At 37.2% G+C, this 24,975-nt stretch overlaps 1 protein-coding gene across 2 annotated transcripts in view; it reads left to right on the forward strand.

Annotated features, from left to right (window-relative positions):
• Nucleotides 1–24,975, forward strand: part of Cdep (Chondrocyte-derived ezrin-like domain containing protein) — an 83,733-nt gene that overhangs the window by 37,197 nt on the left and 21,561 nt on the right. For both annotated transcript variants that reach the window (XM_065356130.1, XM_065356129.1), the window contains 9 exons: nucleotides 4,018–4,670; nucleotides 16,871–16,972; nucleotides 17,610–17,832; nucleotides 20,171–20,294; nucleotides 20,559–20,646; nucleotides 20,851–21,006; nucleotides 21,103–21,263; nucleotides 21,635–21,709; nucleotides 24,519–24,622. In XM_065356130.1, coding sequence (XP_065212202.1) covers nucleotides 4,425–4,670; nucleotides 16,871–16,972; nucleotides 17,610–17,832; nucleotides 20,171–20,294; nucleotides 20,559–20,646; nucleotides 20,851–21,006; nucleotides 21,103–21,263; nucleotides 21,635–21,709; nucleotides 24,519–24,622 — 1,279 coding nt within the window. In that variant the 5' untranslated portion in view covers nucleotides 4,018–4,424. The remainder of the gene's footprint in view (nucleotides 1–4,017; nucleotides 4,671–16,870; nucleotides 16,973–17,609; nucleotides 17,833–20,170; nucleotides 20,295–20,558; nucleotides 20,647–20,850; nucleotides 21,007–21,102; nucleotides 21,264–21,634; nucleotides 21,710–24,518; nucleotides 24,623–24,975) is intronic.

Consider the following 24,975-nt stretch of genomic DNA (forward strand, 5'->3'; position numbering starts at 1 on the left):
ACTCGTGCGTAGAAGGGAAATGTGACTGCGAATCAAGGTAGGGCACATTCACATATTATATTTTTCCTCATTTCACATCCGTGGTCACGTATCGAATTAATCGAATATCAACGAAAAGTCAAGGTTACTTGGGCACAGCAGTCAGCACAGCGCAGCACGCGACATGTGACAAAGATGGAAAAGAAATAGCCAGGTACATACTATAGCACAACATATCGTCGTCGGCCGGCGTCGTCGTATTGTTTCAAAAATTACTCGAGTAAACATTTCCCACTTATGTGAGTACTTGGATGCTGATTGCTGATACTGCGCTTTTTGCGGTTTCTCACACGTGATTGTGAACTGAACGATTCACGAACACGGTGTAATGAGGAAAATTTATGTACTCGACTTTTATTCCAGTTGTTGAAAGATCAATTCGATTGCGGATAATTTTGATATTGTTAACCGTATTAAATTCGCGAGGGAACCTTTCGACGTGCCTGCCTCCGCTCCGATTTGAAGGGGGACTGCGATTTTTGCAAAGAGCATGATCAAAAACTACCATAACCAAAATTTACCTTTTGGCGATTCAGATTTTTTAAAACAACGCGAACGTATACCCTACGTAAGTATACTTATTCGAAAAGAAATGACGGAAAAAGGAAACAATTCAAACACTCGAAAGTTTTTTGTTCGCAGGGAAATTTTCAATCAACCCCCCCCCCCCTCCTTCAGTCCGAGTTTCACATTTCGAGCCATTTTTGTTTTCGAATGAAATTTGATATTTTGGACCAACAAACTGTTTTCCGAAGGACGAAAGATAGGATTCTACAGTTTTCTAAAACTTGAAAGATTTCTCATCAAAATACCTATGCAGCATCTCAGTAACGCTATGAAAAACAATTTTATTTGTATACGAAACAAAATGTACGATTTCGAGAAAAATATCCTCTCGAGGGAAACTTTACGAATTAGAATTTTTCGAAATACATCGTATGTATACTTCCGCCGAAGACAACGGAGATTTCTACCATAGGTATATAGTACATTACATATGAGTAAGTACACGAGTATACGAGTATAAAGTAAAGTAAGCCTCTCTTCTAGTTCTAACTCTAATTCCGACGAGGAGATTGCGACTCGGAGCTGCGTACGTAATTCGTCTTCTCTCTTCCCGCTTTCACACGAATTAAGGCTCTTCGTATACATACGCGTATCATAAAGCCAATTAAAAACCATCCCCAAAAGACGCATCTGTTTTTTAACGAATCGTTAGCTTTGTACGTGAACGTAAGGTGTATAGTGTGATACCAAAATCGTGATCACGCTTGATAGCTTTTCTCCGAATGAAAAGTAAAGTGGGTGATGTTCCAAAAACTACCCGTTGCCTAGTAATAAATTTTTAACAAAAATTCCGATATAATAATTTTATTGTTGCGTAAAGGTTTTAGAGTTTTTGCGCGAAGCGCGAAAAAACTCTATTGTAACCACTTTTTCGTTGTCGTCGTAGTCGTACTTTCGTCAATAATACATTATCCAATCAGTGAGTAGTATTTCAGCTATAAGCCAATCAGCGAGTAGATTTTTATAATGCTAAGCAATATGCAAAAATAATTGTCTATGTTTATGTTTGTTTCTAAATTCCGAACTCAATTCAAAATTTTATTGTCGATAATATTGATATAAAAGTCGTCGGAAATTTTATGAAAATCTGGCATTTTTCTAAGAATCTATATAAGAATTGAAACGGTAAATTCAGAAAAATCAATTCTCAAGTTGATGGTAAATGTTTGAGGTGAGATTATATCGAGCATACCATCGAGATTTGTTGAAGAAATATTCAAAAGCATAGAGCATTAGATCACCCAATAAGCAAAAGGTAAATGCAAAAACTCTCTTGCAATCAGCGAATAGCTGATGGCTTTTTTTTTTTTTTTCACATGGCGCGATTTATTTGAAAATCCATTTCTCGAACTCTCGTGAAATCCCCTCACCCGCCACCGTTCCTGATTTTTTCCAATCAAAATAAGAGCCATTTCAACAAATCAGGACTAGGACTTTTGCATCACACTGTGCCGATGCCGCCAAGTCAAACGTCAACGATCTGTTTACAAAGCAATGAAACTTGGTGGTTTTAAATGTGGCCTGGTTATAATACTTACAAAAAGTGATGTTTATTTTAAACGAATCGTACATTCGCATCGCAACTCGCAAGTACGAGTATACGTAGAGGTACATGGATAGGTGTACTCGTACAGCTGTACAGTGTACGTCTGTCGCCTACGCATCAATATCAATACTAATGGTAAGCCTACCTATTGATAGATTACCTCGCTTGTAAGCAACGAGAAACCAAGCAAGCAAAAACAGTGTATCGTATTTTGTGTATTTCATTTCAACGAATTCGAAATTTTCTCATCGGTACATCTATGACGAAAATTTTCGTTTTTTGCGAAAAATTCCAAAAAGTTTTGCTCTCTTCCAAAAATTGTCCAAAAAGATGAAAAAGTTACGTTTTTTACCTGAAATTACAAAATACTACGGCAAAATATGTAATTGCTTTACCAACCATTCCCCAAAATCATGGGACTGAAAAATGCTTACACTAATTGCACTGTTCGGATTAGCTCACAAGGGAGGTGCCCCAAGTGACATTCACCAATTTTAACGATGCTTGCATCATTGGACAGAGGACATTGAACATAGTCTAACCACAAATTTTCAGCTGCTGAAGTTGATACTCGTATTTCAGCCTTCCAGGGCAATTTTTCGATTTTCACATTGCAATAAAATTTTGAAAAAATCGAAAAATCGACCTCGAGAGGTTTCGGTATGCGACCTCCGCCGACTATTTTTGGCCAATTTTTCAAAATTGCCATGTGAGAATCGAAAAATTGCCCTGTGGAAGGCTGAAATATCAACTTCAGCAGCTGAAAATTTCACCGTGGGCTAGTCTTATCATATGTATTGAAATGCCCAAATAATATCGAAAGTTTCGGTATGCGACCTCCGCCGACTGTTTTTGGCCAATTTTTCAAAATTGCCATGTGAAAATTGAAAAATCGCCCTGGAAGGCTGAAATACGAGTATCAACTTCAGCAGCTGAAAATTTCGTGGTAGACTATGTTCGATGTCCTCTATCCAATGGTGCGAGAATCATTAAAATCGGTGCATGTTATTGTTACCTGGGGCATCTCCCTTGTCAGATTTGAATACGAGTACTACGTAGGTTCTTTTCCACGATCAGGTATTGACATTAGGAAAAAAATTAATCGAGATTGGTCCGTATGATATCGGTATGTAGATGTACTGTAGAATTCGATCATTTGAATTACTTAAGAGTTAAGACCTACTCGTACATGGTTAAATGTCATTGTCCAACCATAGTCGGGTACTTTGGTTTTCAAAGCGAATTCAACTTTATCAGCGCCGAGTACATTTCCGCGTACCCCGTACCCCGTACCCCGTGCCCCGTACCACGGTTCCCCTGGACCGCGTTGAACTCCTCCAACACACAATAAAGCTGTGTTTGCTGCTTGCGTTGAGCCATATTAGCTTTCAAAAATTCAATTAGCAACGCTGCGCCGCGCTGCAGCGCTGGTCTGATTAGATTATGCGGGTCGAGGATGAAATTTCATTTCGTACTGCTACCGTTTTTTCTCTGAAATTTCGCGTAGTAATCGTACGACGAGTATAAGTGGGTATTTTGAGAGATTTAACTCGAATAGAAAAGTGGAAAAGTTTACGTTACTCGGCTGACAACTTTGTTGACCGGTGCGGCGCGGCGGCGGCGGCGGCCTACCTGTACCTATGTAATGTGTACGCCGTACGGTGTACGGTAGATTACGTAGATGTATGTAATGCTAATGAGGCGAGTAGGTACTAGGTATCTTTGCGACGCGACGAAGATTTGATTAATTTTATCGAAATAAATTCAATCGCAGAATGCGTATTGTGTATGTACACTCGTACCTATGTACATATTTCTAAACGAGAAATAATCATTAGGTATCGTATATGTTTTGATTGTTATAGGTAACATGGAGCAATGAGCTGAAATATGCGAAAAGACCGACATCGACGACGACGTCCGTCACCTTGTCAGCGAGCCCGAAAAAGCTAAAAGCTGTACGGATGCAGGGCTACCACCGGTGACCCACCCACCCACCCACCCACCCACCCGTATACGTTAAATACCTAGGAGGTACTCGTACTCGTACGATTACGCATATTACGCAATCACGCATCAGTATTATCGATGTTTCGATATCAAACTCGATAATGCTTGGCGATCGAATTACGCGTTTGGGAGATTCGTTTTCTTAAACGAGCTCGTTTAGGAGCTTCGAGATAAGCTATCCGGCAGAACGGCGGTCTCAGCCATCTCCGCCGCCTCATCCCGGCAATTCGCCGCGTCCAACAAGGCACGAGTACCCAGACCGATGCAGCATACGTTTTCACGATCGACGATGGACTCTAATAATTTACCATCATCGGCTTCGGCTTCGGCACCGCGCACCTTCGTCAACACTTTGGCACACGCGCAATCCACTCCGGCCGGCGTCGACGGAAGCGGCACATCTACGAGTACATCCAAGACGCCTCCCGCCACGCCAAAGAAATCTGGTAAAATGCTCGGCGTGCGGGTACAAATGTTGGACGACTCGATTACCATATTTCAAGTTCAGGTACGTGCAATGTGCAATGCGCATCCATTGAGTTGGCCATAGATTAGCCTACGATAGATTTACGGTATAATATTAATTCATTTATAGGCGGTAGTACAGTAGCCTAGTAGGTAGTATAGGTATAAATTGTGTGGTGGTCGTACAATCGTACATACGTGTACATACGACTACGAGTACGTACGTACATATGTAGGCATCTAAAAAAATGTATTCGACTCGATAAAAGGGCTAGAGAACCCGATGCAAGGTGAATTTGTGCTCTCCTCTTCCCTCAAACAGAACCGCTTAAGAGGGGGTGTTCGAAGTGGCACGGCCGAAAAATTTCTAATCCAAACGAAGCTACGAGTAGAAAGATCGAAAATGAGATGCTGATTGCTGAAAAGAGCGATTATCGACTGTATGAATGAAAAATACCGAACGTAGAGCTGTGAAAGTTTTTAAAAAATTAATTTTATATAGAACTATAGAAGTTTCATAGTCAAAATCGTAATATACTGATACAAATAGCGCGATATAAAGACACAATATCTCTAATCATCATCGTTCTCGTCGTCGTCGTCGTCGTCGTCGTCATTTACTAAAATTTTCAATCCGGAATCGTGTATTTTTGTGAAGAAACGGGGAAACCCGGATATGCGGTACCTAGTAATTACGTAGTAATGCATGCGAAAACGCGACCCTGTCGTCTTTAAAAACCTGTAGCTCTGCGAAGGAAGCGTTTTGTGAACTGAAAGTTGGTGGGTAGATTCGCAAGTCTTCGGCTTCGGAGATTATTTTAAGACCATTCGCGGAAAAAGGGCCTTAGGCGCCGAACGACCTTATTCCACCAAGACCCTCAATTCTGGATACTAAAGTTCATTTCAATGTCTTCAAAATTTTTTATTTGACAGTTCAGTCAATCTGCAGAGTTGAAAGGGTGGTAAGTACATTAGGGAGGAGATCGCAAAAAAAAAAAATTTGGGAGGATTTTAACCGAATTCAGCGTAGATCTTCATTTTGAGTTAAAAGTCACGCGGAAATTTTTTTTAGCTCCGCGGAGGTGAACCTGGAGGGGAAAGAAAATACGAGTCTTCGAAGAGGATGAATTTTCAAACAAATCGTAGTTTTTTCGCTCTAGCGCTAGCCCCTACCTAACCTGTTTTGAGAGGTGATGGCTCAGTTCCAAAACATAGTATGTATTTGAGACTACTTTTAGGCTAAATGCCGTGAAAACTATCCAAGAAATGCACTTGGAACTAGTGAAATCGCTGGAGAAATGAAATATGTACAATTGTACACGGTTCCGAACTGGCAAAAACCCACGCTTCTTTGCTCAAATTTATCAAAATTTCAACTTTTTTTTCAAAATTCTTTGAAAAAATCCCCGTTTTTAAAAACGAATTTTGCTGAAATTCCTGCATTCCTACTTTGTAAAGCAGAAATTCCGAATTTTTTTTGCTTTTTTAGAAAATTTTCAAAAAAATACCGCCTATTTCCCAACATGGTAAAACAAGTATGCGCCGCCTTTTCATTGATATCGCCAAAAATCCGGGTGTTTTCCAGCATTGCTCTGAAAAGTCTATCATTTTTGCTCAAATTGAACTACTTACTATAAATGTACCTATATTTTTTTCTTGCCAAAAATTTCCATTTTTCTGCAAAAGCTACCGGAATTTCCTGATTTTTGATAAATTACAGAAAACCTCCGCTATTTCTGCAGAATTTAAAGAAATATTCTACTCTTTTTTAAACTTTTTAAACGAAATTTAATAAAAACAGTCCTGCTTGTTTGTCAAAACTGCCGGAAATTCATAGGTAGGTAAAGGTACATACGTAACAGTCGTCGGCAGATTTTGATCAAATTCGGCGGAGACCTTCATTTCATTTCAAGTTGAAAGTTACTCAAAAAAATGTCAAGCTCCGGAGGTGCTCCAGAAAGGGGGGATAGGGGTACTCGAAGAGGAAGCGTTTTCGAAAACTCGCATATTTTTCCAAAAATTAGCCAAATCTTTCTTTTTGTTGAATTTGCCAAAAACGTTGTTTTTTTCGTTAGAAATAGGTACAAAAAAGTATTCGAGTCTACCAATTTTTTTCAGATCTCTTTGAAAGTTGGAAATTTTGACTTAAAAAAATTCCGATTCGAATAAATTTTAGCTTTCCCCCCTCCTCCACTTTGTAATCGAAACATTTTGAAAAAATGCGAGTATCTTACTGAGAATCGCTTGCTATTTGGAGCGAATTTGATTTTCAAAAATTCACCTTAAGTGCACTATGGCGTCTGAAATTTTGACTGCTGATGTATGTATTTTTGCATGCTCTTTCAATTTAGCATTACCCGGTTCGAAAACCTTTCCTCGACAGTGAAGTAGAATTTTTCAACCGGGACTGTTCGATTTTCTCGATTTGTCACGATTTGTTTCTCCACCTACTCCTTCTTTTTGCATAAGAAAAACGATTTTGTAGTTATAATCTGCGATTGGGTGATGTGTTTTTTGATTTAAACTCTGCAATACGAGTATGTACGTTGCGTACGTCTACGTACGTAATACGAGTACGTAAACGTATAACGTGTTGTGAAATTATCGGATTACGTGCGATTAGGGCCAATTTTTCAAACTCGAAGTTGAAATTCCAATTATACATGTAAGGAAATTTTAATGATGATCTGCCACGGTATTATCAGCAGTTTATTTCAAAATCTTAATACCACGTCGCTGTCAGAAAAATAGGTACTAGATTTTGAAGGGCATTAAAAGATTTTAAGATTTAAAAAAATTGGGAATTTTTTCTTCTAGATAATTTGAAAATTCCAAGATTTTCGAGTGTACTCGTATAAAAGCTCACCTGACGTGACGGATGAAATTGTTTTGAGACGTGCGATTCAGATTGGAATAAAAACACGAATACGTGTGAAATAATCCTTGTACGTAGTACGTACTACACGTACCTAATAGTAATAACCTACCTATTTGGCAATCGTGCTACCCAATTTTGAAATGCGAGAGGCAAACATTAGCGTTAGCGATGAGAGTATAGAATAGAAGAGGGGGCTGAAATGAATTTGCACCACCAAAAAAAGGGATTAAGTAATTACGTACTCGTACATATAATATGGAGATTTAGAATCATAGAAAGTCGGGAATCAGCGTGTTACACGGTTTTTCAAAAATTATCTACAGTTGCCCGATGCCCAATAATTCTACGTATGTCGGTCGTAGGTAGTACGTGTATTGACGGTGAAGTAGGCTAGGTATAGTAGGTAGTCGGTAGTAGGTAGAGGTACCAACTTACGATATCAATGAGCACTGAGCAGTGAGCAGTGAGCAGTGGAATTTTTTTCTTTTCCTGCGTATAAGTAAACGAGGAGGAGGTTGGAAGTGAATACTGAATACGAGTAATATGACTCGCAAGTCGCAACTTTCTCCTCGGTTCGATAAACGATTGCTGATGCACGCGTGCGTGGTAAAGGTCTCTGGCGCGGCGGGCAGCGCAATATGTTGGGTGGACCGGTTCTACAAATACTCGTAGTTGCGTGGTTGTTGCTTGTTGACAGAAACAGAAATGAAATTCCTGCGCTTGCCGAATGCCGAATGCCGAATGCCGGATTACCGGTGCGGTGCGGCTGCGGATATACCAGATAGGTACAGTACTTAACTTACTTACGAGGCCATTTCGAAAAACGATACATATTATCGTCATTTCGTCAACTTCACTGTTGGAAATTTAATTTTCGCCTTTCCGGCAACTTTTTTAGTCTGCGAGCCTTGATGATCGAGTTCAAAAGTGTGGTGATAAAATGCTTGTACATATTTTAATGAAAGCGTCGAATAACAGTGATAAAATCATTCGTAAAATTTCACATAGACCTCTTTTTCGACTACTTTTTCTATTGTTTGTTGAACGGAAATTTCTCGTATAATTAAGTATAAGAAATTGACAAATTCCAAGATCTATGGTTTTTTATTTCCGGTACATGTGGGATCCTTTTCAGAGACGAGGCAAAAATACATACGTCAGTTTGAAAGCGCATATTAGGTACTCCGATAGACGTTGTTACTTGTAGTTATATGTATAATTCCTTACTCGTATCAACCAACGCGAAATACAAATACAGTATGATAGCTCGATCAAGTCGAATTCATACGGAAACGTTAAGATATACGCAGACGTACGTCAAATGCCAAGATTAATGAAATTTCAATAGGTAACCGCTAACAACAACCGTATAGGTTTAGGTACGCGTATGTCGCGCCGCGCTGTTCGTTATTCTTCTCTAAAAAAGACACCGTTAAAGGCTTCATTTGACTAAATTAATTCCCAACACCCGCGAACTGTTCAGGTTCACACCGAGCTTTCTGCGTCACCCGACAAATTTGATCAAACGTTAAGCAGATAAAAGAGAAGCAGACTGGGCGAATTACATAATGTAGAATAACGTGACGCCGCGCCGCGCCGCACCGCGCTCCTCGTAACACCAAAACATAACCTGACATATGCAACGAACAGCACTATCGGTATTTTTATAATTTTCAGTTCCTGCGTACGACAGTTTTGAACGTTGATGTTGAAGAAAAGGAAAAAAAATCATAAATTAGGCATTTTACTTGCGACAGTTCATGGGTGTATATAGGTACCTTATTTTGCGAAATTGGAATTTTCCACATCCCACCCGCCAAAGTTTCGTTTCTGGGTCAGAATTTTTCTAAATAACCCCCTTTTCGAGAAAAACTTTTCTACGGCCTTTCAAACCATATTGGACCCCTGGAGTAAGGGAACCTTTCAAAGTTGAAAAAAATCACAAAACATAAGAATTAATTCAACAGGGTGTCCACAAGACTGAAAAAGTCTGGGAATTTGGTCGGTCTGGAAAAGTCAGGGAATTTCGTAATTTTCACGAAAAATCCCTGGAATTTTGAAAAAACGATGAATTGCAAATTTTGAATAAGGACCTATGATGAAAGAAGCCCGTTATTTTTTGCTTCTCGAAAGACAAGTTTTCAGAAGCTTTTGCCCTCGCTTCGCTCGGGCTTGTTTTCTTTTCTTTTTCAAAAACAAGATGGACATTTCTAGATAATAAAAATCAAGTTTTGAAACCAAAAAATGAACTTCTAACAAAAAAACATCGTTTTATGCATATCAAAATACAAATTTACAAGAGCTTTCGCCCTCGCTTGGGCCTGTTCTGTTTTCTTTGTCAAAATCAACTTCCTTCGAAAAAAACGATCATTCAAATTCTAAAATTTTAAAAGCCAAAAAAAACTACTTGTCCCCACATGAAAAACCTCGTTTTTATGCCTCTCGAAATGCAAATTTTCAGAAGCTTTCGCTCGAACCTGTTCTTCTTTCTTTTTCCAAAGTAACTTCAGTTCTTTCAACAAAAAAAAACATCATTCCAATATTAAAATAAAATTTAAGAAACCAAAAAATAAACTCTTTGCATTAAAAAAACCTCGTTTTTAGGCATCTCGAAATGAAAATTTTCAAAAGTTCTAGCCGAGCCAATTTGTTTCTCATTTCAAAATGAACAAATTTCACATTTTCAGGCCTCCAAAAATCCAAAAAACAAAAGAAAAATTTTTATAAGTCGTATGAATATTGTATAAATTGGCCAAAATTGATGGATGTTTTATTCATTTAAGTATTTATTTTTAATTTAAAAAGTTAATGATCGAAGTTTAGCTGTCTTTTATATCCGAAGAAGTATCAAGTTCGAAGAGAAGCTTATGAAATAAAATTACACCCCCCCCCCCCAATTCCTCTTTTATTGAAGTGTGGGGTAAGCATAGAAAATTTTAAAAAAATGTCTGTCTGGAAAAATGGAAAAATTGGTCTGGAAAACCTGGAAAAGTCAGGGAAAATCATTTCCAGAAATGAGTGGACAGCTGGACACCCTGATTCAAATCAGAAGGAAATTTATGAAAATATCTCGTTTCCACATTATAATTGTTCTACGAGTACATAATCCCCCTTTCAAGAAAAAACCTTTACATGGACTCCCAAAATGATGCTGGCTCTCTTGTATAGAGCCCCGAGCCCGTAAACTTGGAAAATAAGAAAAAAAAATTGTTTTCTACGTAAGCACATTTTCAAAAAAAACCTCCCTTGGTCCTCCAAATGATGTTAGCCCCCTTGCACGAAGCCCCCAAAGTTGAAAAATATCAAAAAAAGACGTAAAATTGATGTTTGCAGATACAAATTTGAAAATTCTTCTTCTCCGAGCAAAATACCCCTAAATAGGCCTTTTTCATCGCTAATTTTCGAAAGTTGTAAGTTCATAATTTTTTGCACCCCCTCGCCACAAATTATCAAAAAGAATTGATTTTCGCCTGATCTCTTCTAAAAGTCCTCTTATTGTTTCAAAAGTTCTGTTTTTTGCCAAACTCGCTTATACGGTTCTGTCTTTCTTTCTGCCAAATTTGTTTTTGATAAAATGGTCGAATGATACTAATTTTTGCCAAAATTGATCGGAAATTTTCGTTTTTTTCATTTGCCAAAACGTCCAAAAAGCATTGATTTTTGCATTGCTTTACTAAAAAGTCCTCTTTTTGATTCCAAGTTTACCATAAACAAAAGTCCTGATTTTTACGAAATTACTTAAAAAGCTTTTTTGTTCTATCAAATATAATTTTCCTCTAAATTCTTTTATTTTTTTTGTAGTTGTTGTGGCAATTTTCCGATATTTTTGAAATTCATCTTTGGGGGCACTGGGTTACAAAATTGAAAAAAAAAAACACAAAAAAAAAACCATGAAAATATTAATTTTTTTCATTTTTTGATGAAGGGTGAAAAACACTTGGACACTATTTCTAATGTAAATGCGGACAAAATTTATGAATTAAAAGGTGAAAAAAACGTAAAAATTTAGATTTTTCGGATTTATTTATATTTTGAGAACTGGTGGAGGGAAAAGGGGACTTCCTGGCACTACTATTTTTACTAACATGGTTGGAAAAATTTTTCTCATGAAAACCGACAACTTTAGGGCGTTACCAGATATTTTTTCATAAGTACCTAGTTATATGTATGTACATAAATAAAGTGCTCTTTCCTCTAATCCACAGGCTAGTCATGGGTGGTGGTGATAGGGGGCTAAAGTTGGTATGTATAGTTGGAACTAGAAAGTTCACAACTTTGAAAATTTTCTTCGATATTTCGATTTTTTATATTTTGTAAAATGAGGGAGGGGACTCACCGGTATCATTTTTATTTTTCACCGAGGGGGGTGGAAATTTCATGGTGTGATTTTCTCATCCGAGGTAACAACTTTAGGAAATGGGAGCGAAAAAAAAAATTCCACCAAAAAGGTACATTACACCCTAGATCCTATTTAATGGGAGTCAGAAGAAGTATGCACTTGGTTGGAGTATGCGTAAGAAAATAATCTACGATACGAGGGTTGAATTTTCAAAAATTCGCTAAAAATTGAAAAATGAATGTGGGCTACAAAAAATAAATGTTTACCACGGGTCGCGGGTGTGCGGACGATGCTGATTGCAAAATGTTCAAATCCGAATCGGAGGCATACACTTCGAGAAGTCGTAGCTTTTCTTGGTTAATCCCTTTTTCAGAGAGGAAAGAAGACGATTGAACCAGTTTTGTGTGTAGGGGTGCGTCTGCATAGGATGATGGATTGAATTGAGTACCATTCCAAAACTTGAAAATTAAGTACGTGGTTGGAAGCTGCCATACAACCAGACATGACTTACGATTCTGATTTGTTTGTTTGTTTGATGATTATGTAGATTTGATTGCATTTGTGTGCCGAGATGGGTGTAATACGTAGAAAAGAGGGAACACGCGAGAGCAGTTAATCAACTCTCTTTCTGGCTGGTGCGTCCATTATTGGCAATTTCCTTTGTACAGTGTACAGTGTACACAGATGTGCATCTATGTACATACGGTCGTACGAGTGATATGTTTATGTTTACCGTGTAGGTGGATAGTTTACTGTTTGGGTTGGTTGGTTGGTCTGTCTTGGTCTTACGTATCAGATCTTGTACTACGAGTAATATTACTTTAGTCTTACTTTTAGTACCCTACCTGTTGAATTGAATATTCTAATAACGAAGACAGAAATGGGGTGAAAACGGTCAAACAATACAAGAGAATATATTGTCTTCGTAGTGCATACATATTACATATCTGTTATCTAACAGTGCAGCGTGAAATATGACTAAAAAGCTCCCTAATCTGACGCATAAAGTGGCTTGTACTGTACATATTATTCGTATCATTGTATGAAATATGAATTAGTAAGCACGACGTTGCGATGATCAGATCTTCATTTGGTGGGATCTCGTACCTAAAGCTCTTTAACTCGTACCTAGGTGTATTCGTAGGTTTGGATATTGAGTACTGGTCTGGGGTACACTGGTACACAGTCTATACGACTTGCTGGTGGGTCGACCGCGACCGCTGATGAATGAAAGGAAACAGGTTGCTGTTGTTACTCATACTCATTCGTTCGTACACATGTATGTAGATGTACCCAAGTATGCGCACCGCACCAGTGGTTAATTGATGAAAATGCTGCTCGTCGTATTGTGTAGTATTACGTCTGCGTATAATTGTATTGTTTCTTTTTTTTCTTTTCTTTTCTTCCAAGCTAATAACTAAGTATGCAGAATAAGAATAAAAAGAAGCACACGTCTACTCAGGTCGCGTATCACTTGGTGCTTTTTAATTGGGTTAATAGGTATTAGGTACTACTCAACTCACTACGTAGACGTACTCGTACTACATACGAGTATGCCGGCGAACGAGATACGATTTTCCTAACGATAGACAGATTCCGGTCTCCGGTTCGGTCGGTGCAGCGGCAAATTACTTCTACATATGACATATGTAGAGGTACTCGAATGTAGCATGTACGTACTTACGAGACATATGTACTCGTACTTTACTTACTGTCGTACTATCTAGTATCTAATTACCTATGTGTACTTCCGACCAACTACAGTTATGTACTCGTACGAGTACAGTGTACACTGTACACGTTTACGCGCGTCTTCCTTTTGATACGAGTACGAGTATTAATGAATTGAACAGCGGCGCGGCGCGGCGCTGCACCTAGTATACCTATTACCTACTTAACTGGACACTCGTCGCGTCGTCGATTATTCCGCTTGAACAGATCTTATGGTTCTTTTGGAGTACGAGTAGTCGAGTACGTACGTTAGGGTATCGTGTTTTCAATGTTTGATGTTGAATCGTAACTTCATTAGGCGCCGATGAAAACATTGCAATTTCGATTACTGTCGGACCAATGTGCCTGAGGTACTTATTGAAGTAGAACTAAAATCTAACATGGAAATACATATTCCAGCTTTTTTGCCAAAATTGCGAGAAAGTCTCGCTTTATTTGTCGAAATTGCAATAAAAAAAATGCGGGTTTTATGCCTTTTTGATTCAATCCAACTTCAAAATCTTCCATAAATTTGCCTTTTCTTTCAGAATTTCAATTTTTCCCTCCTTTTTTCCAGTTTTCTTTGAAATTGAAAGTAGTTCAACTTGAATAAATTTTGAACTGCCCACGCTCTCTCAACATTGAAACATTTTTTTAAAAATTTTCTTGGAAGCCCCCCCTTTCTCTTACCAAAATTTCAAAAAAAAAAACGCCTACTTTTCACCTGTAATTAAATGAAACTCGCGGTTTACTCGTATTATTGCGAAAATATTGCTGAAAAGTCTCGCCCTTTTTTCAGTCAAACTTCCAAAAACATTAATTTTGTTTTTTTTTCAATTTTTATTTTTTCCATTTTCTGTGGTTGCAATTGAGAATAGAAAAAAATGTTGACTGGAAAAAAGTTTCGAGCAACTCAAGCCTCTCCCCCCCCCTCGTCATTAAGAATTTAAACATTATCCTAATTGAAAAGTCTTTATTTTGTCAACATTTCAGAAAAGTTCTGCTTTTATACGTATAAAAATCTCGCTTTATTTATCAAAATTGCTCTGTATGGAAGCGAGTCATCTAGTAATCTGATCTGATCCGGTCTGGATGCGGTCTGGTTCGATCATCCAGATCACATTTTCAGCCTATTATTGACTTGTCTGTCAATCTGGCCGCTTAAGCTCATTTACCCGTCACTGACCTGCCTATGCGTATCTTATCTTCCAAGGTCGTCTGTCGGCCTGTCTGGCCTCTTAAGGTCATTGGCCCGTCTGTATGGCTTCCCAAGGTCGTATGTCTGCCTTTCTGTCCTCTTCAAGGTCATCAACCCGTCTGGCCTGTCTTATTCGGTTTCCCAAGGTCGTCTGTCTGGCATTTCAATGTCATCGACCTGTTTGTCTGGCGCCTCAAAGTTGTCAGGCTTCTTCTCAGAAATTTAGTAATTTCAAGTTTTCATGTCAGATTTGTTATCTGAAAAAAGTCCACTTCAACGTACTTACGCGTAAGTAAAAATTCCAATTATTATTTCATTTTTTCCAAGTTTTCAATGAGATTGAATTTAATGTCTCGCAGATTATGGTTTTGAAAATTTTGGACAGGCCTCCGCCGCAAGAAACATATCCGTATCAATAGAATTTTTTTTTTTTTTGCTGGAATAAAGTTTGGATTACCCATGCAACCCCCCCCCCCCCCCCCCCCGGACACCCTCACATATTGAAACATTTGAGGAAAATCTCCGTCAAAAGCCGTTTTTTACAAAAGTTGCCAAAAAGTTCTGTTTTTTGCCAAAATTTGAAGAAAGTTGGTTCTTCAATCTTTTGTTTTTGCAAAAAAGTGCTCATTTTTTCGAATCATTTTCTCCCAATCGAAGTTTGAAATTTTCCATTCATTTGCTTTTTATTTCGGATTTGAAAATGTATAAATTTCGCGAGGAGTAAATTTCAAACTTCCCATCCACCAATAATAGTATTTTTATGGACATCATTTCTCCTAAAGAAATTCCATTTCCCGATACTCGTATACGAGTATGTACGTAGTATGTAGTATGTAGTATGTACTATGTACATACTACAGGTTAAGGTATGTATTATTTTTGTGAAGAAAATTTATGTATGTAGTTACGAAAAGCACCGTCGTACTTGTGAAACTTGATACGCGAGCTGTTTTCTGTATGCCGGCGTAATATTTTTTCCGTTGGTTTTCTTCCCATTAACGTGTAGGTAGGTACAGGTAGAGGTACCTACCTACGCCTATCTATTTACAGTAAATAATGACTTTTAATAATTTTCTTCTCTTATTGAAGTAACGTGAGCGTAAAGTTCAGGTTGACCTCATTTAAAATAAGATACAATGAAGCCAGCCGACAGCCGACAGCGTGTGATTATAATTTTTATATGTACGAGTATAAAAAGCAAAAATAGGTATACGTAGAAAGATACGAGATTGAAGTTTTTACTTTTTTTCTTTGCTTTTTACTAAGCATGAAAAATTAATTACAAATGCTTGAAAAGCGAATAGTGGATGTGGATGTGGATGTGTAGGTATTCGTACTCGTAGTTTGCAGCGGGAAAAATTGCCTATTGAAATTTTTAAAATTACGATTTCGTTTTGAATTGAAACGCTCAAAATTATGTATTTGATATTGAAACGTCCAAAAATTGCTAATGTATTAGAACGAGAGTCTTAGTTTTTTCTTCTATTGACCAACTGGCAACTGGTGCGAAGTTTCGAAATTTTTTGGCGTTGTCTTTCTCAATTTGATCAATCATTACTGTCGAGTCGTTTTTGTTCAATTTTAATAAATTTACAAACCTTTTTCTAGACTGTTTTTATGGTACACATAAGTATACTCGTATCTAATAGGACCTAGGTAATAGGTACTAGGTAAGTACTTACTAGTTACTTGTACGTACGAGTATAAAAAGTGTGGTCGTTTTTGCCACGAGGATTTTTTCGTTTCCACGTCTGATGGCGTCCTCTACCCTCACCGTCACCATCCTCATAATGGATGGGATGATGATGATGAATGAAAATGATCAGACAGACTTGCTCGACGGTTCTACGGTGAACATGTTAATGAAATGCGGTTCTCAAACGCGACGAGCGCGATTCGTTGAATTTTTTTTTCATTTTCGCGGGGCAAGGGAATACTCCATACTTTATAATATTGTACATATTTTTTTTTTTTTTGGCGGGTATCCGTATATTGCTAGATAGGTAAAGGTACTTATTACGTATGTACGTGCATTCGGTATTATTAATTTTATTGCAATATATCAGTTTTTCTGTAAGTATTTAATTTTTTTTCGTTTTTGCGTTTGACGTGTTGCAGGCTAAAGCAATTGGAAGGTTATTATTTGATCAAGTGTGTAAGCAGCTTAATTTACTAGAAGCTGATTATTTCGGCCTTGAATATCAGGATGCAACTACTAAGGTTGGTATACATTTTTCGCGATGCGTTATGTCGTTATGTTGATGAATTTCACTCGAGATGATCGCTGACGATGACTTTTTCATCGGTATCCAGATTACGCCGTGCGCGCTGCGCATTGCGCATCACGAGTCGCCGAATTTTTCAACATTATGTATTGTGTCGCATAAAAATACTAATTCGTCAAAAAATTGTGAAAATTCCAAAAATTAGTGCCAAAGTTGGTCAAACACAATTTGTAAAAATAAGTGGGCAGTTTGAAAAAAAATTGAGGTTTTTTTTTTTTTTTTGAAAATTACTTCAATTTTTTAACCAATGGGTAAGCCCCTCCAAAAAAATCACACTTCGGGTGTCCGATATTTTTGTTTCCGATTTCCCCTTCCAAAATTTGCTCGAACCACATCTGGCTAATTATCATGGAAAATACTGAAGGGGAGGGGCAAGGTTTGGAGTAAAAAGTTGGGAATATTTCAGTCTTAACCCCTCCATCCTCACGACTTATTAAATTTTCAAAAAATTCTCCAAAAATCGATACGATACCTAAATCATTTTTTTTTTTGAGAAATCTTCGATCCTAATTTCGTGTTTGAAATATGTACGCGATTAATACCGTTTTGATTTTTTGTCTGCTTTTTCGCAGTACTGGCTGGATTTCGAAAAACCGCTACACCGTCAAGTTGGACTCTCCTTAGTCGATCCATTGCTGAGGTTTTGCGTAAAATTCTATACGCCAGATCCGGCACAATTAGAAGAAGAATACACCCGATATCTATTCTGTCTGCAAATAAAGAGAGATTTGTTGCAAGGTGATCTGCAGTGTAACGATAACACGGCTGCTCTCATAATTTCATATATAGTTCAAGGTATCGGATCTTTGTATTTTTTTTTTTTTTTTTACTCGTACAGCGTACACGTTAGTTGTGTAGTGGTGGCGATGGCTGGAGGTCGATGCATGTTTAAAAGTATGTAACTCGTACTCTCGTAGTTCATACTCGTCGTAGTAGTTGGTACTTATTGGTGGAGGTAACACGTGTCACATGTGCAATTGTGCACTTGTTTGACTTACGTGCGTGTACCGTGTACCGTGTACCGTGTACGGTGTACGGCGTAAGTGAACGAGTATGTCACGGTACGCGGCCGGTGGTCGGCGCGGCGGGGGTGGCAGACAGTTTCAGTTTGCGTCGCTCGTTTTATTATTGATGAAATCTCAAAACTAGTTTACTCATTTGGTATAGGAAGGATCACTTATTTAATTGACGGCATTTAAGCGTACATAGTACGTATACGTAAATGGGATCTGGTCGTTCGAACCGGACACGATGTACGAGTATGTCTATGTACCTTCATATTCGTTAGTACATATACATATACAATACATATTACATACGTACAAATATTCTCGAAAATTTTCGTCATGTTCGCGCCGCGACCTAAATGTGGATTGTATAGATACATATACTCGTCTATTTTATAAGAATTAATTTTAATTAATATTATTACGGAGACTGTTTCCCTTCTGCCATGTCTGCGATGTGTTTTCGTGATATTCGCCATTCGGGGCAACGGACTTGATATGTACGAGTATTTGTATAGGAGTAGACAGTGCTCGAATGAAATGCGAGTAATTCAACCTCAACCATAAATGGTTCCTGCAGTTAATGCTGCTTCTTTTCATTTATACTCGTAAATTGGCGAATAATTTCAGTTAGAAATTACATAACTCCCTACTGCCCGAAGTAGTTTAGTTTCGAGAGAAAAATTTCTCCAAGCATGTTAGTAAAAAGAAGTCGTGCCAGAAAGCCTTCTTCTTCCTCCACCAGTTCTCAAAATACATTTAAATAAATCCGAAAGAAAAATTGAAATTTTTACGTTTTTTCATCGTCTAACACCTGAATTTAGTAAAGATACCTAAATTTCAAAAATATCGAAAAATTACCATAAACTGAAGAAAAATGAAAGTTGACGAAACAAAGACGCTTTTTGAGCAATCTTGTATTTTAAAAAAAAAAAAACATGGCTTTTGTTTGGCAAACTTTGAAACAAAAAGCGGACTTTTTAGGCAAGCGAGGCAATTTAGGCAAAAATTAGGCTCATTTGAATATTTTATCAAAAAATTACTTGCCGAAAATTTTTACGAAAACGCGTCGACTCGCCAAAAATTGTCTCCCTCTGAAAATGTTGACAAGAAACTGGAATTTCTGGCAATTTAGACAAAAGCAGCAAGTTTTTTGGACAATCTTGGCAAGAACAAGATTGTTTGACAATTTTGGTGAAAATTGACCCTTTTAACAATTTTACCAATAATGAACACTTTTTGATAATTTTCAAAAAATGGGCATCCAAGTATATCGACTATTTTGCCAAAATTGACACCTTTTTGACTCGGGCAATTTCGGTAGAACAAAACAGAAGTTTGGCAAGGAACAGAAGTTTTGGAACAAAAAGAGGACTTTTAGAACGGATGAGGAGAAAATCATTTCTTTTTGGTAGTTTCGGATGAGAAGGGGGTGCAAAAAATTATGAACTTACAACTTTCGAAAATATGTAAGCGTGTCCTTAAAAAAGAAATGAAAATGGCCTATTAGGGGTATTCCGCCCATAGATGGAAATTTGTACTTGCAGACATTTTTACATCTTTTTCGATATTATTCAACTTTGACGGCTTCTGTACAAAGAAACCAATACTATTTGGAGGACCGAGGGAGGATTCTTCTTGAAAATGTACTTATTTAGAAAGATGCTGCCCGTTGAAAAATTTTCAAAAAATGTCTACAACACTACAACGGACATAAATATCAATTTTTTTTATCTCTTTTGGTGATTTTTTCCAAATTTGGAGGCTCCGTACGAGTGAGCCGACATCATTCGAGGGTCCAATGAAATGTGAAGTTAGGTAATTCGCCTCGAATGAAATTCGGCAATCTTCAGTTTTCATCCAGTCTTGTCTGATATAATCGCATCGGGGCTTCGGGGCTTCGGGGCTGACAATGAATCGTACGATTTTAGGTATCGACGCGACGCGACGTGTCGTGGAGCGAATAAAATAATGAAACCCCCAAAACACACCTGCGCCGCCATCGCCGTCGCCATCGCCACGAGAAAGCTCGCAAATACGAGTGTAGGTGTAAAACTGTACCGTTGAAATTGTTGCGTGCAAATTCTCTCTGTCTTAGTTAATGGTGCGTGATTTTAAATTTACAGCGGAATGCGGCGACTTTACTCCGGAAGACTACCCGGATCCATCCTATCTTTCTTATCATAAATTCGTACCACATCAAGATAGAGATCTGGAAAGAAAGATCATGGAAAATCATAAAAAGCACGTGTAAGTGAAGCGTCTTCTACGTACCTCTACCTACCTACCTACCTACCTACGTCCTACCTATTGCCGTGTTTTATAGCAAAAATTTTTCCAAACTTGAATAGGTACCTAGTCCTACTACCTAGCTACCTAGTACCTACTCGTAGGACGTAGGTGGTAGGTATTTGTTCGAGTGGCACGAAAAGCTATATCGGCGCATTTTGTCGGAGATTTTCATTAATTTAATCGCTTTTCTATTTATTTCATCGGCGCGTGCGTTTGTTTCAGAGGTCAATCACCAGCCGAAGCGGATCTCAATTTATTAGAAACTGCCAGAAGATGTGAGCTGTATGGAATGATAATGCATCCTGCCAAAGTAAGTTTCGAAATTTAGGTAGGTACTGGAAAAGGATTCCACCTACTCCTTCTGTTTCCATCCGATTTGTGTTGATTATGGTAGCATTGTTATGTTTTGGAGTTTGTACTCGACTCGTATGATTGTGTACACTGTACACTGTACACTGTACATCTAAATATTTGTATTCGATCGTGTTTAGTTTATTTTTCTGTAACTTTGCAGGACCAAGAAGGCGTACTATTAAATTTAGCCGTCGCTCATATGGGTATAGTAGTGTTTCAAAATGGCACAAAAATTAACACGTTTTCTTGGGCGAAAATTAGAAAAATTAGTTTCAAAAGGAAGAAATTCCTGATAAAATTGCACCCCGAAGGATACGTAAGTTACACACGCGACGCGTATTGCATAATTTACGGTGTATTTGATGATTTTTTTTTGTTTTTTCACTAAAAAGAGCTGTTGTTTTCGTTTCAGGGTTATTATAAAGACGTCGTTGAATTCATATTCGACAATCGAAATCAGTGTAAGAGTTTTTGGAAGAAATGCGTAGAAAATCACGGCTTTTTTCGGTGTTCGTACGTGAAACGTGTTCCCAGGCAAAAAGCAAGAGTTCTAAGTCGAGGATCTAGTTTCAGGTTGATACCTACTTGTCGATACATATTATCTTATTCGTAATTAGGTATTAGAATAATGTGCCAGTGCTTATACTCGTATAATATGTACATAGTAAGATACCTTTCAAATTTGGTCTAAATTCGGAAAAAATTGAAATGATGTGTAGCACCACATCCTTCGTGAGATTTTCGAAAATGCCGAGTCCGAATATTCGATTATTTTTCGGATAAAACCCCGCAGTGTCCTGTACCCTGCCCAAAAAATCTCTAAAACCACAAAAATGTCGATGTACTGTACTTTTATTTCATTTCCAACTCGATGAGATTTCGAGTGCTTGTAAGTTGTAATCATTCTACGGATATGGGTAAAACTTTTGAATTTTTGTTCACAGATATAGCGGGAAAACGCAAAAACAGATGGTTGCCTATGTACGAGAAAATTATGTGAAAAGACAGACATTCCAAAGGTATCGTATTGCAGTGTTTTATTATTCACTTTGGAAAACGGTTACGCTGTCGTATTTTTATCGACTTTTTTCTAAATTTATTACGAGTAATTTGTCTTAGCGCCGCGCCGGGTGTTTCAAAAATGTTTGCTCGTAGTCGTATCATCTCCGGGCAGCTGCGTTTTTTGCGGATTGTTTGGAAATTTTGAAATTACATAATCAATAGTAATTGTACGTATTTTGAAAAAAAAAAAAAAAATAATGTGTGAAGCGAACAACATTTAGGTTTCAGGTTTGACTTATGAAACATCCGGTGCAGCGCAGCGCAGCGTTTAAATTATCGAATCGAATGCCTATACGAGTACTTATTCGCCGATATTGTAGTAAATGAAGTACGAGTACATACTTGTAATACATTCATTGAACGAATGTATGGATATGTATTATCTACGTATCTTAGTTTTCGTTTTATCAATGAACGGTGACACGTTCGTAGGCTTTATAAACGTAACTTTTCGCACATTTGCATGACCTGTTAGAGCGAAAAAAAGAAATTACCGTTGCGCTTACTTCGTTAGCGAATATCGTATATTTTTACTTGCGCTTCTGTTCTTGTCGTTATATTGCCGAGCGTACTCTTGGTAGTACGTTTTTACGTAAATTGAATATAATTTGTTAGATTAATTCGACGACTCGAAAACCGTCGTTTCCGCCCGAAACAAATCAATAAACAAAGTCGACGTTTGCAAAAAAAAACTTTAAAAAAATGAATAAGAGAATTTCTCTACTTTTTTTTTTAGCCTCAAGTATAGGTATCTTTTTAATACTGTGTAGATACTTTTTTCGTCGTGTTTTTTTTCTTAGTCGATTGATTAGATAAACGGTGAGGGGTGGAGGCGGATTCTGCATGAGTTGAGAAATCAAGTAGTGTACGTAGAACGTAGGTGTAGGTACATGTGTACGTTTTACGGCTGTTACTCTTGTCGATAATTGAGATTACTTGGCAAGCGTGTTTTGAACATGGTGATTTTGCCCGTTCTTTTCATTTCGCGTTTCTCTTCCGTTATTTACGTATGTATTGCGTTAGCTCAGTAAAACGAGGAAAAAACGGGGTTGAAAATTTCCGTCGGTCAGATTTTTGGTATAGTGGTTTGAAGCTCACCACCTCCACCAACACCCACCCTCTCAAAAAAAAGTCTCGGTTTTTGCAAGATTTGGGAAAATCTCGATTTTTTTCAGAATATCAACGAAGTCCTGATTTTTGCCAGAAATTCGAAAAAGTTTCCAAGGTAGTGAAAAAATGAAAAAATTCAAACGTGCAACAAAAACCTTCAAATCATTGAAAAAAAATGGTTTACATATTTTTAATACAATTGTTTTTTTTTTTTTTAAATAGTTTTGATTTAAATGAAAGCAATTTTTTGTATAAATTTCCTTCCGATTATAATTGTTTTGAAAATTTTCCCATGAAAAATTGACAACGTCAATTTTTTTGGTGAGTGTGATGAGGAGTAGGGAGTAGGGGGGGGGATTGAGTGGAGAGCTTAAAATTTCATTTCAACTTATACATATAACGCATACGATCGTCCTGTTTATCTCTCGTGTAATGGAAATGATGATTTTTATGAGGTGAAGGGGGAGTGTTAGATACTCCAATTCGACTCAATACCCGCGAGGAAGATCGATTTTCATTTTTAAGGACATCCGCCAAGTCAATTCTTGTACGGAAAATGATTTTCAAACGATAACTATGATCTTTGTTGAAAACCTCTTTTCTTTGAATAAGGGGATGCTAACTGCGAAGGGATACCTCAGATTCGTGTTTAGCGCGTAAAAATGGTCCAGTATACCAAAGTTGAGCTTTCTACCTCACTTTCCCCATCTGCGCCCTTCCATTATTTTTGAACTTCGAACCGCAGAAAGACAAAAAGAGTGTGATTTTAATGTACATTAAATCGCTTCGATGAAAATTTTTTCGATATTCTGTAGTTTTTTTTATCTAATTTTACTATTCGATAGAAAAAGTGTTTGGAGGAAAATTGTTGCTGAGCAGGAATGTTATGTACCCAGACCCACTTATACTTTACGTTATACTTATTATCATTTTTTAGTACACACACCGTAGGTATTTAAATTTCTTTTCTTTTTCTTTTTCTTTTTGTTTTTTTCATTTTTATTTTCGTTTCATTTTATTTATTTATTTTTATTTATTTATTTATGTACTTATTATTTATTGATTATTTTTATTTTTTGAAATTATTTTCAGTTTTTCTTTAATTTTTATGTGGCTCCTTAAAACGGATTTTTAAAAAAGAACGAACGAAAGAAAGAAAGAAAGGATGAATATTTAAAAAACTCGGACTAATCATTTTAAAAGTATCTCATTTAAATGGTTATAATTCGAGCTAAAGTCATATGTACTGATAACTTACGCATATTTAAAAAGTTACGACGACGACGCCGATTAAATTAAATGAAAACTATGATAATTTCGTCGAACAGTGATTCTCAAACCGTGTTTTCTACCTCCGAAAACCACGAATAATGGAGGAAATCAATAAACGGTCATTTTCACCCAGAAAGTGTACCTATGGCTATTGGCTATTGGCTATTGGCTATAGGCATTTGTAAAAAATTCCGAAAATATAATATTATGTATTATGTAGTTTGAAAATCACCGTTCGACTCGAGTTTAAAAAAAATAATAATAATAATAACCGCAACACGAAATGGTAAACGTGAAAACGGAAAGCAAAAAGTTAAACGAACGAATGAATGAAAAAAAAACAGCAGTAAATAGCGCTGCTATTTTGTAATGTTTGTCCTACAGGTCGCAATCGTTCAGACATCAGAGTTCAACTCATTCAAGTGTGGTTAATGTTGGAGCGAGTATATCGGCTCATCCGTTGTTACCATTAGGTGAAAACACCATAGGTAGGTTTATTAACCGTAATAGCGTTTGTTTTTTTCCTATTTTTTTCTATTTTTTTTTTTTTTTTTTTTGAGTTTTCATTATTGTTTTTTCCATTTCTTTGTTTTTTCATATTTTATTAATCTTTGTTTTTTTACCTGAGTTTTTTTCATTTCTGTTACGCATTGTCGAAGTGTCGATGCCATAAATGTTCGCGAGGAAAAAAAAACGGATAAAAATAATTGATAAATCGTGTTTCGTCGCTTATTTTGGAGCCACATTTTGCGCTTTTCATTTTTATTTTGGTTGAGTTTTGGTTTTGTTTGTTTTTCAAGTTTTAGCCGAGGTTTTTGTTTTTGTTTTTGGTGTTTGTGTT

This window comes from Planococcus citri, chromosome 3, assembly GCF_950023065.1.
Source record: "Planococcus citri chromosome 3, ihPlaCitr1.1, whole genome shotgun sequence".
Classification (NCBI taxonomy): domain Eukaryota; kingdom Metazoa; phylum Arthropoda; class Insecta; order Hemiptera; family Pseudococcidae; genus Planococcus; species Planococcus citri.